This window comes from Rhinoderma darwinii, chromosome 12, assembly GCF_050947455.1.
Source record: "Rhinoderma darwinii isolate aRhiDar2 chromosome 12, aRhiDar2.hap1, whole genome shotgun sequence".
NCBI classification, from domain to species: Eukaryota; Metazoa; Chordata; class Amphibia; order Anura; family Rhinodermatidae; genus Rhinoderma; species Rhinoderma darwinii.
In genome coordinates, this window is record NC_134698.1 from 2801799 (window position 1) to 2817719 (window position 15921).

General features: G+C 39.8%; 1 protein-coding gene across 2 annotated transcripts; it reads right to left on the reverse strand.

Annotated features, from left to right (window-relative positions):
- Positions 1-787: 787 nt before the first annotated feature.
- On the reverse strand, positions 788-15205 carry LOC142664711 (NACHT, LRR and PYD domains-containing protein 3-like). 2 transcript variants are annotated; one of them, XM_075843983.1, is made up of 10 exons: positions 15147-15205; positions 11870-11955; positions 11134-11294; positions 10195-10372; positions 9166-9228; positions 6720-8418; positions 6028-6114; positions 5600-5770; positions 2914-3078; positions 788-2211 (listed from the first exon to the last, which is right to left on the reverse strand). In XM_075843983.1, exons 2-10 carry the CDS (start codon positions 11901-11903, stop codon positions 2124-2126), a joined length of 2646 nt encoding a protein of 881 aa, XP_075700098.1. In that variant the 5' UTR covers positions 11904-11955; positions 15147-15205; the 3' UTR covers positions 788-2123. The 2 variants fall into 2 exon arrangements, with proteins under 2 accessions (XP_075700098.1, XP_075700097.1); XM_075843982.1 differs by having other exon boundaries at positions 11870-11959; positions 15147-15193.
- Between the last annotated feature and the right edge of the window lie 716 nt (positions 15206-15921).

A 15921-nucleotide genomic window follows, 5' to 3' on the forward strand; every position in this document is an offset into this window, starting at 1 on the left:
AGAATATAGCTACTATAATACTGCCCCCTATATACAAGAATATAACTACTATAATACTGCTCCTATATACAAGAATATAACTACTATAATACTGCCTCTATATACAAGGATATAACTACTATAATACTGCCCCCTATATACAAGAATATAACTACTATAATACTGCCCCCTATATACAAGAATATACTACTATAATACTGCCCCTATATACAAGAATATTACTACTATAATACTGCCCCTATATACAAGAATATTACTACTATAATACTGCCCTCTATATACAAGAATATAACTACTATAATACTGCTCCTATATACAAGAATATAACTACTATAATACTGCTCCTATATACAAGGATATAACTACTATAATACTGCTCCTATATACAAGAATATAACTACTATAATACTGCCCCCTATATACAAGAATATAACTACTATAATACTGCCCCCTATATACAAGAATATAACTACTATAATACTCCCGCTATATACAAGAATATAACTACTATAATACTGCCTCCTATATACAAGAATATAACTACTATAATACTGCTCCTATATACAAGAATATAACTACTATAATACTGCCCCTATATACAAGAATATAACTACTATAATACTGCTCCTACATACAAGAATATAACTACTATAATACTGCCCCCTATATACAAGAATATAACTACTATAATACTGCCCCCCATATACAAGAATATAACTACTATAATATTGCCCCCTATATAAAAGAATATATCTATCGTTTTTATTGACTTTCATTCTATAAGTTTTAAATATTCTCAGTAAATTTGATGTCTCTCTCAACACAAAAAACGTCATCAAAGTAAAGAAATAAAAAACAGATCAGTCACATTCGTTCCACGCACACATTTACCTTGTTCAGTGTCAAAGGACAAAATAACTCATGACAACTTTTTTACTAAATTGTAAAGTTTTATTTTTAAATTAAAAATACATATTCTTATCATATTTTGAAAATCCTCAAATTAGTTTTACAAAAAGAACTTTCCTACTTTGTTATGTGGATAACCAGAGGATGCCAAATGAACAGCCTTCACACCGCGGTGTACTTCCAGAATTCTCCTTCGGTAACCTCTTGACCCCTGAGTGGCACCAAACAGGATGACATTACATTTTTACCTTCCACCAGGTAACCCGTTTGAGTCCCATTTATAGGCTGGGAGATGTAACCCAGGATCCGTCCCTCTCTATCTGAGAACACCTGACATGGTAGACTCACATACCCATCAGAGGGTGTGTGGGGTGCCCCCTGATTGTTAGGTTAACTGGACTTATCTCCTAAAAGTTCAACGCTATTAAGATATGTCTGAATATAGAGGATGGACTTATCTTTGTTTCAACAGCAAAGTTGAGTTCATGGACACTTGGCAGTGGCAGCTAATCGTCTGTAGTAGTGGCGCCCGTATATTTGGCACACAGGGTCGGACTGGCCCACCAGGGGATCCTCCATTCGCCCCTAAGGCCTATAGGATTCTCAGCAGAAGACAATACCATTCATAGAGGGCTTTGATCACTTGCCCCTAGGGTCTATTTCTTATGGGATGTTTTATAAATAACCTATTAAATCTTATTGATGATATGTCTTGTATCTGCAATGACGACTACAACGTTTTTGATGAAATTTAGCGGACGTGCACATGTTCTGTATAGACGAATGATTAGACCCTCAGGATAATTTACTCTATTGGGCCCAAGAAGCTCCAGTCCGATACTGACGGCACATCATCAATCACATAGAATTGCGTCGGGGCTTTCTGTTAGAGGCTGGAAAACCCCTTATAAAAAAATTTTACTTGGTGATCACAGACCATAACAATTCATGTGAGAGTTTTTTTATGCACTTAAATTTGAAACATGAAACATGGCTGCTTTCTTCCAAAAACAGGGCCACACCTGTCCTTGGTCATATCTGGTATTGCAGCTCAGCTCCATTGAAGTCAATGTTGTTTAGCTGCAATATCAGTCACAATCTGTGGACAGGTGCGGCACTATTTTTGTAAAAAAGCAGCCATGTTTTTCTAAAGGTGGAAAAATGTCCTTCGGTACCAAAATTCACATTATTAGGCTCCTTCTTATTGTACAATCTCAAACAACGATAGTTAAACCTGGCTTAAGTGCTTCCAGTTGTTTTAAAAATCCTTCTTTTTCCTTGGTAAATTCATTTAACTCAATCCTGCAACAAAGGAAACCGAATTGTTATTCCCATAATAAATAAGAAGATGCCAAATAAAAAGTTTAGGACAAATCTCCAAATTATGCCGGGAGTACTGGATACCGCACTGTCCATGCCTGGGTCAGGGCCCTATTTTTCACTGTTATGGCCAGACCTGGTGACCAGGTCGAGAAGAGGGTGGCGCTGGACCACAACATTTTTGGCCTGCCCAGAAAGTAGCGGCATTTGAGGGGCAAAGAGCTTGCTGGCCCCCGATACAGATAAGGGCAATGCAGTTGGTGGAATACCACTAGCTCAATAAAAAATCAATCATGACAGCCAAGGGCATAAATAGAATTCATAGTTATCCACATGGGGACATCAGAGATCCTTGGAGGTCTCCTTGCCATCAGGTAAAGGATTCAGAGAGCCGTGGTGAGTAAAATTTATATTATCTTAATTACTATACTGACTCAACCCCGCCAATAACCCATCAGTGGAGAGCCCTTTAAGCAAATCTGACACCAGGGCAGTCTATACTTAGAGTTAGGCATCTATACAATGCCCTATGATAACTGAACCGATCATTGCAATTGGATCCACTCATTGGCCTCCAAAGTGGCAGTCAGGGGCCAGATGAATTAAGCACCGTCTCTGAAATCTAAGAAACGAGGTTCTTTCTAGGAGTCAGGGCTGCAGAGGGGTTCCCTTGGCTGGACTTACCTAATCTCTTTCAGGTTTGGAAAACTTAATATAAGATCTTGGATATGTTCAGCACTGTCATCAGAAAGGAAATTACGGCTCAGATCTAGATGTGCGAGGTTTTGGTTTTGGCTCAGTGGGATCAGAAGTGGGGCATGTTCATCCGTCATTTTTATCTGCTGGAGACTGTGGCAAACAAAAAGTTAAAGGGTGTTCAAAAAGAAGCATTACCTTCACTAACCTAGGACTCCAGGGATATGTTCGTTAAAGGGAATCTATAGTATAGTATCTGTTAGATCCTCTAGAGGAAATTATCAGTGGGTTCAGGAACTGTACCTAAAATATTTGTTTAGGATGCCAATTTGAAGCATGCAATAAATGTGTTGAGTGTCTTAGGCCAGCGCTACACCTAGACTTTTTGTGGCGCTGCTGATTGATTTTAACTATTGAGTGACAGCTGCAGTCCACAAGATTGTATGCAACTCAATGTGCTCATGTGTTCTGCAACTGTCAATCGTTAAAATCAATCAGTAGCGACTACAAAAAGTCTAGTAGTAGCCCAGGCCTTAAGAAGTTGGGATAGAAACATCTGGGGTCTCTCGGGCAATCAGGCTGAGAAACAAGTATGCATTAATCAGATCTCCAAATGAGGATTTCGGGCACTGTTTAGCCCGCACCCGCTAATGTGCAGTATTTTTTATAGAACATCTAATAGAAGCTCTTACTTAAAGGGGTTGTCCGGACAGGGGGAAATTTTTCATACTGATGACCTATACACAGGATACGGCTTCCGACACAGCCATCTGCTACCGACACCGGCCCATGCATAACATCCAATGCCCGGAGGTAGCCAAAACAGCTGATCGGTGCGGGGTCCTGCGTGTCGTACTCCCACCGAGCATATACTGAAGACCTATCTTGTGGATAGTAGAAGCCGAGATGGGAACAGCGCTTCTTATTTTACCTGGTAGAATAGTGGTACACGCCAAACAAGGGCATGGTCCCAGCCTCCCCAATAGTATAGAAAAAATGGAAACGGTTGACAGCTCTCAGTTCTAAGTGCTGTCTACCATTTCCATTTTTTTCTAGCTTGTGGATAGGTCATCAGTATGAAAAACCGTCCCATGCCCGGACAACCCCTTTAAAGTGGTCTGACTTCCTTTCGTTTTTTTCCTCCCATTACATTTCTATTAACCCCCTCTCTACCACGGACTACAAGGGATGTTAGTGTTAAACCATTGACTTCCACAGACTATCTCTGATGTTTCCCTTAACCCATTAAGGACTAAGCCGTTGTTGGCCTTGTTATTTTTACATCAACGTAGCAATATGGGGTCTTGTTTTTTTTTGCAAGCAACTGGTATTTTCTACATGTTAGTGTTTCATTTTTATAAATTTTATTTTCGCGGGACAAGAGAGAAAAGCTCCATTCAACCATGTTGTTAATTTTTTTTATTTTACGTTGTTCATCGTTGACCTAAAATAAGTGTTTATATTTATATTACGTGTTGTTATGGTATGCCAAATATATGGGCATTATATTTTTCAAAATTGTCGTTTTTTATTTTTTTTACAATACTTATTTTTAACTTAATTATTTTTGACCCAATAAAGGGAATTTCATTTAACATCATTTTTTTAATTACAATATATTTGGTATACTATGTATGTCAGTACTGTATGTTGTGCCTGTGCAAAGAATTATGCAAAGGTATCTGTTGGGGCATACCACTGGCATGGTTTAACAGGATTTTATAAGAGACAGCCATGAGGACATTTATTTGGTCCCGGGCTGTCTCAATAGTCATGCCAGCTATGGCAATTATGTCACCGGGTTGGGCGATCATGGCTACAAGGAGGATTCTCCCTTGGACAGTAGAAGGATCAAATTTGATCATGGCACTGAGAGGGTTGACGGCGCGGATCGGAGTTTTTTGCAATCGCACAAGTTACAGTGGGAGTGCAGCTGTTTTTGTCCAGCCGGTTTTGTGCCCGCGCGATCGCCTTGACATGGTTTCTCAACTACCTGATTATGTTAAAGGGTTCATGTGGGGACTGAAAATGATTAGCAGTGTATTCACTGCAGTATGTGAGTACACTCGCTAATATACATTCCGATCCCCCGTCGCTCTGATTCTGAGATTTTCTTCGATTTTTATTTTTTTATAGTGCTGGCTGGGGAACCGGAAGTCCAGTTGCACAATCTTCCTTGATGACACGACTCTTCGTCATGTGAGTAGTACAGCTATTACATAGAGTACAGCCGGGCCAGTCACATGACGAAGAGTCGTATCGTCATCAAGGAAGGCTGTGCAACTAGACTTCTAGCCTCCAGCAGCACTATTAAAATCTCAATCTCCGCGATGGGGGACCAGAATGTATATTAGCGTGTGTACTCACATACTGCATTGACTACACTGCTAAAAAAAAATTGGTCCCCATATAACACCTTTTAAGATGCAGGAAGCGGTTAAATCCTTTACCACCAAAGACCACCAAGGATGCTTCTATTTTCCTCTTCGTCACTCTAGACCATGGAAAATGACACCTTTATCATCTTGGACCACCAGGACTATCTTTTTATGTATGTATATATGAGTGTGTATGTGATTCTAGTGGTTTCTTTAATCTTTCCCAGAAACTAAAAGCAGCTAAGAAGAGGGTATAACAACATAATAGAACATAAAGATTTAATATGACTACTCACGATAAATGGGATATGCTGCAGGTTGGCCTGGAGAGAGTTGTCATCAAGTCATGGAAATCTGGACCGGCCAGATTGTTCCCGGACAGATCTAGGTCTCTCAGACTCTGGTTCACACTTAACGTACATGCCAATTCAGAACATGATGTGCATGTTAAGGAATTAATCCTCAAACTGTGGAAAAAACATAGAAGTTGCATTTTATTTATCTAGATAATCCATGTTACTATCTGTGGCTTCTCCAGAGAATAGGACAGTAGACTGGTTGGATATGTAGAATAGGTCTAGTCTTTCAGAATAATCGGTAAATACTTGGAGAATTAAGGTTTAGATCTAGTCTTTCGGAATAATCAGTAAATGCTTGGAGAATTAAGGTTTAGGTCTAGTCTTTCGGAATAATCAGTAAATACTTGGAGAATTCAAGTACTTACCTCAGTTTTTCTACCCTGCAGGTGTTGGGACTTAGGACCCTGTAAATTAGCTGCACATCGCTGTCTTTCAGGTCATTGTTCGAAAGCCTAAACCAACACAATAGAAAATCAACAAAAGTTGGTAAAAATAACTATATACAAAATGCAGCATGCTGTAAATTTAGTAGAAAAGTAAAGGACACATTTATTGTGCATACATTCATGTGCTATGTTACTTGGGAATGTACATCAGGTAGTTGAAAACACTCTAAGTGTCTGAATTGGTCATTGGAATACACCCCATTCAATCAAGGCATGGGAATTTGGAAAACCCCTGTTCTGGATGAGCAGCATGATATTCTCACATAGTTCCTGACTACAGCATGAGAATGACCTGAGTAAATTCCATGCAGTGGTGAGATTGACCTCCACTACAGCATGAGAATGACCTGAGTAAATTTCATGCAATGGTGACTACAGCATGAGAGGGACCTGAGTAAATTCCATACAATGGTGAGATTGACCTCCACTACAGCATGAGAATGACCTGAGTACATTTCATGCAATTGTTAGATTGACCTCCACTCATTATTATTATTATTGTGATTTTCTTGGTTGTGCATAATTGTCGAAAGGATAACTTGAGAGATTCACATTAAATGTCAGCGCAAAGTGATTTTAGAAACTTTAGCAGAATCAATTTTACTTCCTACCTGAGCTCTTTAACGGTGTGCAGAATCCCACTTAGTCTCTCCAGCCCTATACATTGAATGAAACATCTATCAAGATTAAGGTAATCAGTTTCTTTGCAGGATTCAAGGATAAAAGCCAAGATGGTGCAGTCCACAGGCGTAAGGTGGAATTCTGAAAAGTCCAGCTGTCCATGAGGCCCTATCGTACTATAAACAAGATCTTTATTGCGGGACTCAAAGAGATATGTTAATATATTCATTTTCTCACGGGGATCTGTTCCTGACCTCCATGTTTGTGCAATTTCCTGGCTAAGCCAATTTATGACCTGCTCGGAAGCGGAAGTTATACCGCTTAGGTAAGGCTTCAGAAGATATGTAGTAGTACCATCAGAGAGGCCACAGAGAAATCGGATGAACATTTCACCACGTCCATCTTCAAATGATCTGGCTCTATGAAGTGATGACTGCATGTCCATCTCAGAATAGTTCAAGTAGTGAAGTAAAGCTGAGAAGAACTCCTGAATGGTGAGATGTAGGAAGGAAAAAGTCGTGATATTATTCTGAGTGGTCTCTATTACAAAACTGGATAGTAATTTTGATGTAGCGTCAACATGAAAAGTATCCAAATCTTTAACATCAAAAGTAAGAATGTGATTCATGACTCCATGTTGTGCCATCTTCCCGATGGAATTAAAGAGCTTGGTGGGACATTCTGTATCTGAGCAATGGTTGAGGAGAATGTTGGCCACATAAATCACAAATAGTTGCGTCACTGTTTTTGGTAGAAATAAAATGTCTTGGTCATCATTTTTTGGTTCGGCATTGAAACACATGGATAACACTTTACAGATGATCCAGCAGTAGGACGGGATGTAACAGAAGGTGTACAATATGTCATTCTCCCTCACATATTGAAAAGCCTTGACGGACAATATTTGGTCATTGAAAAATTGTTCAAAGTACATCTCTCTTTCTTTAGGGAAGAATCCCATGATCTCAGAAACCCTTTGGAAAATACCAATGTCAACAGATGCAAGTTTGGTTGGCCGACTTGTTAACAGTATGGAAGACCCTTTGAGAAGACATTGTCGGGCCAAGCTAACCACAATTACATCAAGGCTGACCTGCTCCTTGGTGTTACAGCATATATTTCCTGAACCAAAATCAATGTTGTGAATGCTTTCATCGAGGCCATCAAAGATGAAGAGCAGTTTTTCTGGATCTAGTAAGATGCTATTAAGTTGACCCTTTAGATGATTATATTGTCCAAGGATCATCTCATCCAAACTTACCTTACCATATCTATTCAGTTCTCGGAATTTAAAGAAGAAAATGAAAGAAAATCTTTGATAATGTTTCCCAGTCACCCAGTCATAGACAAACTTTTGCATTAGCGTGGTCTTCCCAACTCCTGGCACGCCAGTCACCATGACTGCATGTGGTATACAATCAGATTGGTAACACCAGCGAAACAACCTGTTGGGTGAGATGCGTTCCAAAGTGCTATGTTCTTGCTTCAAATAATGCTCATGTCTCCCCCCAGTTTCTGTCAACTCATGTTGAGAACGATTCCTGAACTGCTGAGTAGAGACCACAATTAGATCCAAGTAGCAAGAAGAAATGCTGCAGCTTCGTCTTGCTTGCACAAGTTTTGGAGCATTGTGTTCCTCTAAATTTTTGGTCATTTCCAGTAGATGTTTTTTATGACACTCATGGGTTTCTATAAAACAAATGGTTCAAGAATAAAATTGATGTATAAAATACCCCGTTTGGCCCAAATTGAGATAAATCGAGATAAACAAGCACAAATAGCACCCTTCATATAATAAAAGTACATAGCACAGACTATAAACACGTGTTAGATAGCATCCCATTGCATCGGTTGTAGCCCAAAAGAGAAGGAATCAAAGTCTGGTTCCCTTTTCAGGAAGGGTTAGAGGTTGGATTACCCACATGGCTCAATTCAGAAGAATCCCGTCTTCCTCCATAGAGGAAGAGATACCCGTGAAATGGAGTCTAATGCAAGCTGTGGTTTGCTGTCTTGCAAAGGAACTATATTGATAGCAATCTATTAATGCAGTCAGGAAAGACAAGGATAATGTCTCCCCTGCACTGATTGATCACAACTCTAAAATGTAAAGGGTTAGTCTCATCTTCACAAGCCATTTCCATATATCCTATTTGGGCATATGGTTCTTCTGGAGTGCTGTCAGGGCATGCTGGGAGTTGTAGTATCACCACAGCTTGAGTGCCATAGGTTGCAGACTAAATTAGAACAGATTTTTGGTGGGACAGGGGTGTCCAATTGGGGAGGATTTTCACCTGCAAAGTAAACCTAAGCTTGAAAATCTGAAGTGGTAATGGGAATATCAGACTTTTTCTACTTTTCTATATCTCCTTATTTACTCTTTAAGTTATATCAAAAGATGAATTGCCTCTACTGAATCACATTGTCTTTATCATTTACCATTTAGTTGATGTAACTGGTGTCCTTCCTCATCCAGATTGATCAGTGACACTAATGTAGTCCCTACAATAAAGAAGACATTACGGGTAACCAGTTATCTGACACCATTTAAGTCCCAATCTTAACCGGAATCCATAAATACCCAGTGTTCAAGCATTATTAGGGCTCAAATACATAATTTCAGGCACAGGAGTGTTACCAGCTCAATGAGAAATGGAAAATAAGAGAAAAAATCCAAAATAAACTACCCAGACATATCTTTCCCAGAGAGTTTCAGACCTAAAAGGTCTGATTTCTCAAACAATGTTTTTTTTTCTATTGCTCCAATGCATCTAAAATGAAAAATGTAGCAAATTTGAAAATAGTCACCTACTATTATGTATACAGCTACTATGCAGATCCATGTGTCCATGGTCACGGACTACAACCATAGCTTTTGTTGGCGAATCCTGCTATCATGCTTCCTACCATCTGCTCCCTTCTTCCTAAGGCTCCGACTACAGACAGGTTCTCTTGTAGTCTGTCACCATGGAAACGCATAGATCTGCATAGGAGCTATAGACACAAAACCGTAGGATATTCTTAAATGGAAATTATTGGATTAGTGGCTTAATTTTGTAATAATTATTTTAGATTTATGGAAGCAATAAAAACAATGATTAGGCAAAATACCCTTTAAGGAATTTTACTGTACTGAAGAGCTATCCTAATGATATTGATTATAGGGTGTCCAACATTAGTACGTCTTGGAAAAAAATTAAAAGTTGCTTGGCTGTAGACCTTTCCCAACAAGTAGTATAATTTGATGGTCACATGTATTACAACATTTAAGGTTGATTGGGTTATTTACCCGAGGTCTGACTACTGTGCATGGTACTTACTTTTCCGATATTACTCTGTTGGAGATGTGTTCTAGCTTATATCCCTTGTATATGGCAATAATCAATAGTGCCCTCTAGGGGTAGAAGCAATTAGGGCAGAAGTGTACACAGTTGACCATATCAAGAATAATCCCCACATCACTGTTACCTGCTTGTCTAAATTCAGCCAATACTCCAATCAGATTAGGATGTTGGTAATCATTCTGTAGGATGAAGAGGCTTTCCCACAATGCCAGCACAGCGTCTCGTCCCAAATCCATAATATCTTGTATTAGACATTTAGAAAATCCTGAGGCTCCTAATTGTTTCTCCATTAAAAGGTAATCCTGAAAAATGAATAATAGAATTATAAGCATTATAATTTGACAACATCCTAATGTCTTGTGAATCATATACAGGGGACATAGGAAATGGAAAAGGGGCAATTGCCCAAGACTCCTCCATCACTCCAGTCCTTCACCTCTCAGTTACGCGGGGGGGGGGGGGTTGCCCACCAAGTTTTTGCTTCATCATCCTTGATCCAACACTGGTTCTACTTATTGAAGCCGGATCTGTCTCTGTTACATGCCACCAAACACAGGCCACCCAAAAAGATCTCCAGGTGGGCTTTAGGGATGAATTATCTGTGTAGAGCCAGATCATGTTAAACAGATCTTGTTGGTACCAGATGACCATGTTGTCTACATGCCATGCACTTTATGTAGCTCTGGCTGATGAGACATATGCAGTGAAATCTCTCATAATACGACCTTTTGGAGAAGTCCACCTCTATATCTAGACTTATATTTAGCTCCATCATATCCCATGTATACTGGCCATCTTCCCGGAGAGGACAACCCATCTAGAAGACCATTTTTTAATGCAATTTTGGGTGGTCGTCTACTAGAGGTTTCATTGTATTAATTAGTCATTAATATATTAATGTCTATAAGGCCAAAGAAACGGTTGATTTAGTTTTCGGGAATTGTAGAGTAGTAATGGGTTGGATTCAGGTCAGGAAAATAAGACCCTCATATACCGCAGATCAATTTAATGTTTTTGAAAATTTTAACAACTCATTTTACTGTATGAAACACTTTGGTCTCACCTGTCCTATACGGACGTTTCGAGACATCAACTTGCTCAGGAGGTTCTGGGTGTCCAAAATCTCCACTATGTATTCCAGTTCATTTCGGAAGTATTCATACAGAATCCTCATGTTGCACATTTCATATTGAGACAGTTGCTGGCGAAATTGCTGAATGTCATCTGGATGGGAAAATTACAAAGAGACAATGACTGTTCTCATTTTTTACATACTCTCTATGATGGCAACCATAGTTCCTCCAGCCCAAAACCGAAGTGGTAAGTAGAAGACAAGATCAAAGTGAAAAACAAGCCATGTTTTACATCATACTCATTAGTGGTCACTAGGAAATGAAAAGGTTTGTACAGGATTAGAAAGACATAGCTGCTTTATTCCAGAAACAGCGCCACACCTGTCCATGGGTTGTATCTGGTACTGCAGCTCAGGTATATTGAAGTGATCGAGTCTGAGCTGCCCCTGTGGACAGGTTTGGTGCTGTTTTTTTAAAGAAAGCAGGCACGTTTTTCTAACCCTGGAAAAATCCCTTTTAATGGAGCATTAATTAACCCCTTGAGGACCAGATTATTTTTTTTTATTTTGCCACTTTAATTACATAAATTTTTTTCGTGCACTGATCCTGTAGCAATCCCCGTGCGATCAGCCTGATTGGTATGCTACTGCCAGACGCTCATGGCGAGCATAGTCATAGTGTATCTTCAACCTTTAATACTGATGTTAGCAGGGAGACTTTACTGACCATCATTGACGACTCTTGAACATTTTTTCTCCATGGCTTAGGTTCTCTTCAGCTTAAAGATATCTTTAAACTTCAATCCAAAATGCCTGTCTAAACAAAATGGTAGATGTTAATGGTCTCATAGTATACAGTAATACCCAATAGTTGACTTTCCTCTTACTTATTTGTAGATTGAATACAACAAGAGAAGGATCATAATAAAAGGGGTCACCTGGTCAATAAAATATATTACATTTGTTAAGTGGCTTCTCTGCTTTGGACAATCCCTACTTATTAGAAGGGTCTCTTGAAAATAATATGATCACAAAGTGTCTCCCTGCTAGAACCCCCAAGCAATCAGCTGTAATTTTGTGGGAAAACCTGTCAGTAAGTGTTAAAATTTCCTGCAGCGCCACCACAGGAGATATTAAGCATTACATTCATATCAATGGGATGTCTGTGTAATGCAGGATAAGACAGGTCCTCCAGAGCAGGAGACACTCTTTGTAATCGCTCTCAAGAGATCAGGATCCTGAACAGAGGACCCCCTATAGTAACCTACTAGGGCAGACATGGGCAAACTACGGCCCGCGGGCCACATACGGCCCGTTAGGCTTTTTAATCCGGCCCGCCGAACTTGTCCAAATTATAGTAAAAACCTCCTTTTTTTTCCCCTTTCCCTGCAATGCCCACGTTTTCCCAATAGATGGCGCACTCAAAACACATTGACCGTTGTTAATGTGGCGCGTATTTCTCTTTATTTCACTAATTAACACGCCGCACATCGCTCTTAATTTAAATTTTCAGCTGCAGGTAGGATATTTAATACAGCCTATGTCTGTGTGCTTGGCAACGATACACGTGTACTGTTTGCGCGTGAAGGCGAGGGTGTCCGTGGCGAGTTTGTAGAGCGCGCGGTCAGGACAATCCATCCATGATTTTGCAGAGTTTAACACAAGTAGATATTATTGAGCTTGAGTATTTCGTTGTGTAATAATATGTTTTGAATGTTGAAAGTGATTCCATTTTTCAATAAATGTTGATTTCTTTAACTTTGCACCTTCGATTGAAACTTATTAAAAACAGACGCAATCTTGATAAATCACAGTGCGTATGTTATTTTAATCTATTTACATTTCCTCCTCCCAGTATCTGCGAAATAGTATGTAAATGCCATATCTTGCATATTCCTTGAGACAAATTTATTAACTGATAAGGGCTATTTTTCACATTTGAAAGACAGTTAATAAATTGGGTTGTAGTGTTCTTACTGTGCTATGAGGTTTGCACACACTACATTTAATGCTTTAGTATATCCGGCCCAAACACTCCCTCCAAATGCTCCTGGCCCGGCCCCTCTGTCAAATTTTAGAACCCATTGTGGCCCGTGAGTCAAAAAGTTTGCCCACCCCTGTACTAGGGTATATGAAAAGGGGATTTCTAAAGTGAACAACCCATGTAAGAGTTAATACTTAATGATATATTGGACCTCAAGCATTATAGATTATTTCTAGTCGGATGTGATGAATTTGTTCTTTCCACCACTTTTTTGGGGAATCTAGAAGTATTTGCTGAGAAACAAGTGGTAGGCAGATGTCATGTCTCTATATGTGAGGTGGTTGGCAGTTTTTAGGGTTTAGGGGTAAGTTAAGCCTGTATGCTGGTTTAGGACTAATTGATATAATTGAGACTTTTTTTTTCCGTAACTTTTTTTATTGAATTCATTGTTATAGGGTGGATGCTGTGGAAAGACTCAAAATTAGTTCAAGCCCAACAAGTTTCTACTTGGCCAACTAACTGATTATATTAAACACAATCCCAATGAGGACTCCAATCTACACAGGATAGTACCAATCAGGATCTCAATCACCTAGGAATGTCCCTATACACCAGGGGAATACTAACCATAGAGTTAGACCATGCCAATCCTATGGGTCCCCTCGAGGTAGGGGGTTCATTCTAGGTTGGTCATGTTTCCGTTTTAATGGGTGGTAAGAACACATCCACTTGTGCTGCAATGTTAGCGAACATGGAAATGGAATATGTACTTGAGCCATGAAAATGGGATTCGGGCACCAGGACTTGCTATTGTAGGTGTTTAGTGATGGTGTCAAGCAGCTCCTGAAAGGGGCCTAATTTTTACATTTGATATGGGGCCCCCTGTCCACTTTGTACGTTATTGAACAATGCCCAGGAATGTTCCAATTAGAACCCCAATCTTCCCAGGAATGTTCCGTTCAGGACCCCAATCTTACCAAAAATGTTCCAGTCAGGACCAAAATCCTCTCATGAATTTCCCAATCAGCACCCCAATCCTACCAGGAATGATCCAATCAAGACCCCATATTCCCAGGAATTTCCCAATCAGGATCCCAATCCTACAAGGAATGATCCAATCAGGGCCCTAATCCTCCCAGTAATGTCTCAATCAGGATCCCAATCCTCCCAGAAATGATTCAATCAGGATCCCGATCCTACCAGGAATAATCTAATAAGGGCCTCAAATTCCTCAATCCTCTTATAAATGTCCCAATCAGGATCTCAATCCTACCAGGAATGATCCAATCAGGACCCCAATCCTCAAAGGAATGTCCCAAACAGGATCCTAATCCTTCCAGGAATGATCCATTTAGGATCCCGATCCTACCAAAAATGTCCCAATCAGGATCACGATCCTCTTAGGCATTTTCCTATCAGTGCCCCAATCCCCAAAGGAAAGTCCCAATCAGGATCTCAATCCTACCAGGAATGATCCAATCAGGACCCCAATCCTCAAAGGAATGTCCCAAACAGGATCTCAATCCTACCAGGAATGATCCAATCAGGACCCCAATCCTCAAAGGAATGTCCCAAACAGGATCCTAATCCTTCCAGGAATGATCCATTTAGGATCCCGATCCTACCAAAAATGTCCCAATCAGGATCACGATCCTCTTAGGAATTTTCCTATCAGTGCCCCAATCCCCAAAGGAAAGTCCCAATCAGGATCCCGATCCTTCCAGGAATGATTTGGATCAGAAATGTCCCAATCAGGACTCCAGTCCACCCAGGAAAGCCCCAATTAGTAGCCAGATCCTCTCAGAAATGTCCCTATTTCTTCTTAGCCATGTCTTCTCCCAGCAGTCCTCTCCTCCTCCACTGAAGAAACAATAGTCCTGCCGGGATTGCTGCTTCCTATGTTGGGGTAGTCAGGTGACTGTGCATTCGCGTTTTTTATGGGAAATGTCCGATGGTATTTGAATTATTTCAGTTATTTTAACTAAAATAAAATAATTTCAGGCAAAGTGTCTTACCTTACCGTGCCGTCCCTTCCTGTTACTCCTGAAAGTGAAAATAGAAAAGAGATTATCACACCCTGGAAACGCTGTCACATGAGGAAGCGACTTCTGGTTAACTATTTCACGGATGTTTTTAGGAAAGTGTTTATTTTCTTAAGGTGGAATATTGTAGGCAATATACTAATGTTTAAAAAGTCACTTACCCTATTGTGAACTCATTTTAACATCCGTATCATATCTGATATTGCTAAAATCTGCCCGTTTTAGGGCCATCTAAAAGTGGCCATACTCACAGAAACACACACACACATATATATATATACTTGCGCAAATACACGTACAGCCTAATATATTTTCACAGACACAAACACAATTTCTGCGATAGAATATCAGTTCCATTTATCTGAATGTGGTTGTTTCTGCGTCAGGTGCGTGAATTTTTGCAAGTTTGATTCAGATGAATAGAACTGATTTTATGTCGCTGAAATTTCTGCAACAAAATCTGCTGTGTGTGAATCCGTCCATACACTAACACATCACGCAGCGGTATATACTGACAGATAGACACAGACTTACATACATACTCACTGGCACATACAAATGCAGACTGAAACACGCACAATTCCATACACCCTTAGATACACACACATACACAAAGCCTTACACACAGACACACACACACACACACACACACACAAAGCCATACATACATACATACATACATACATACATACATATACACAAACAAACACCCTTATACACACACATACGTACACACATACATACAGACACATG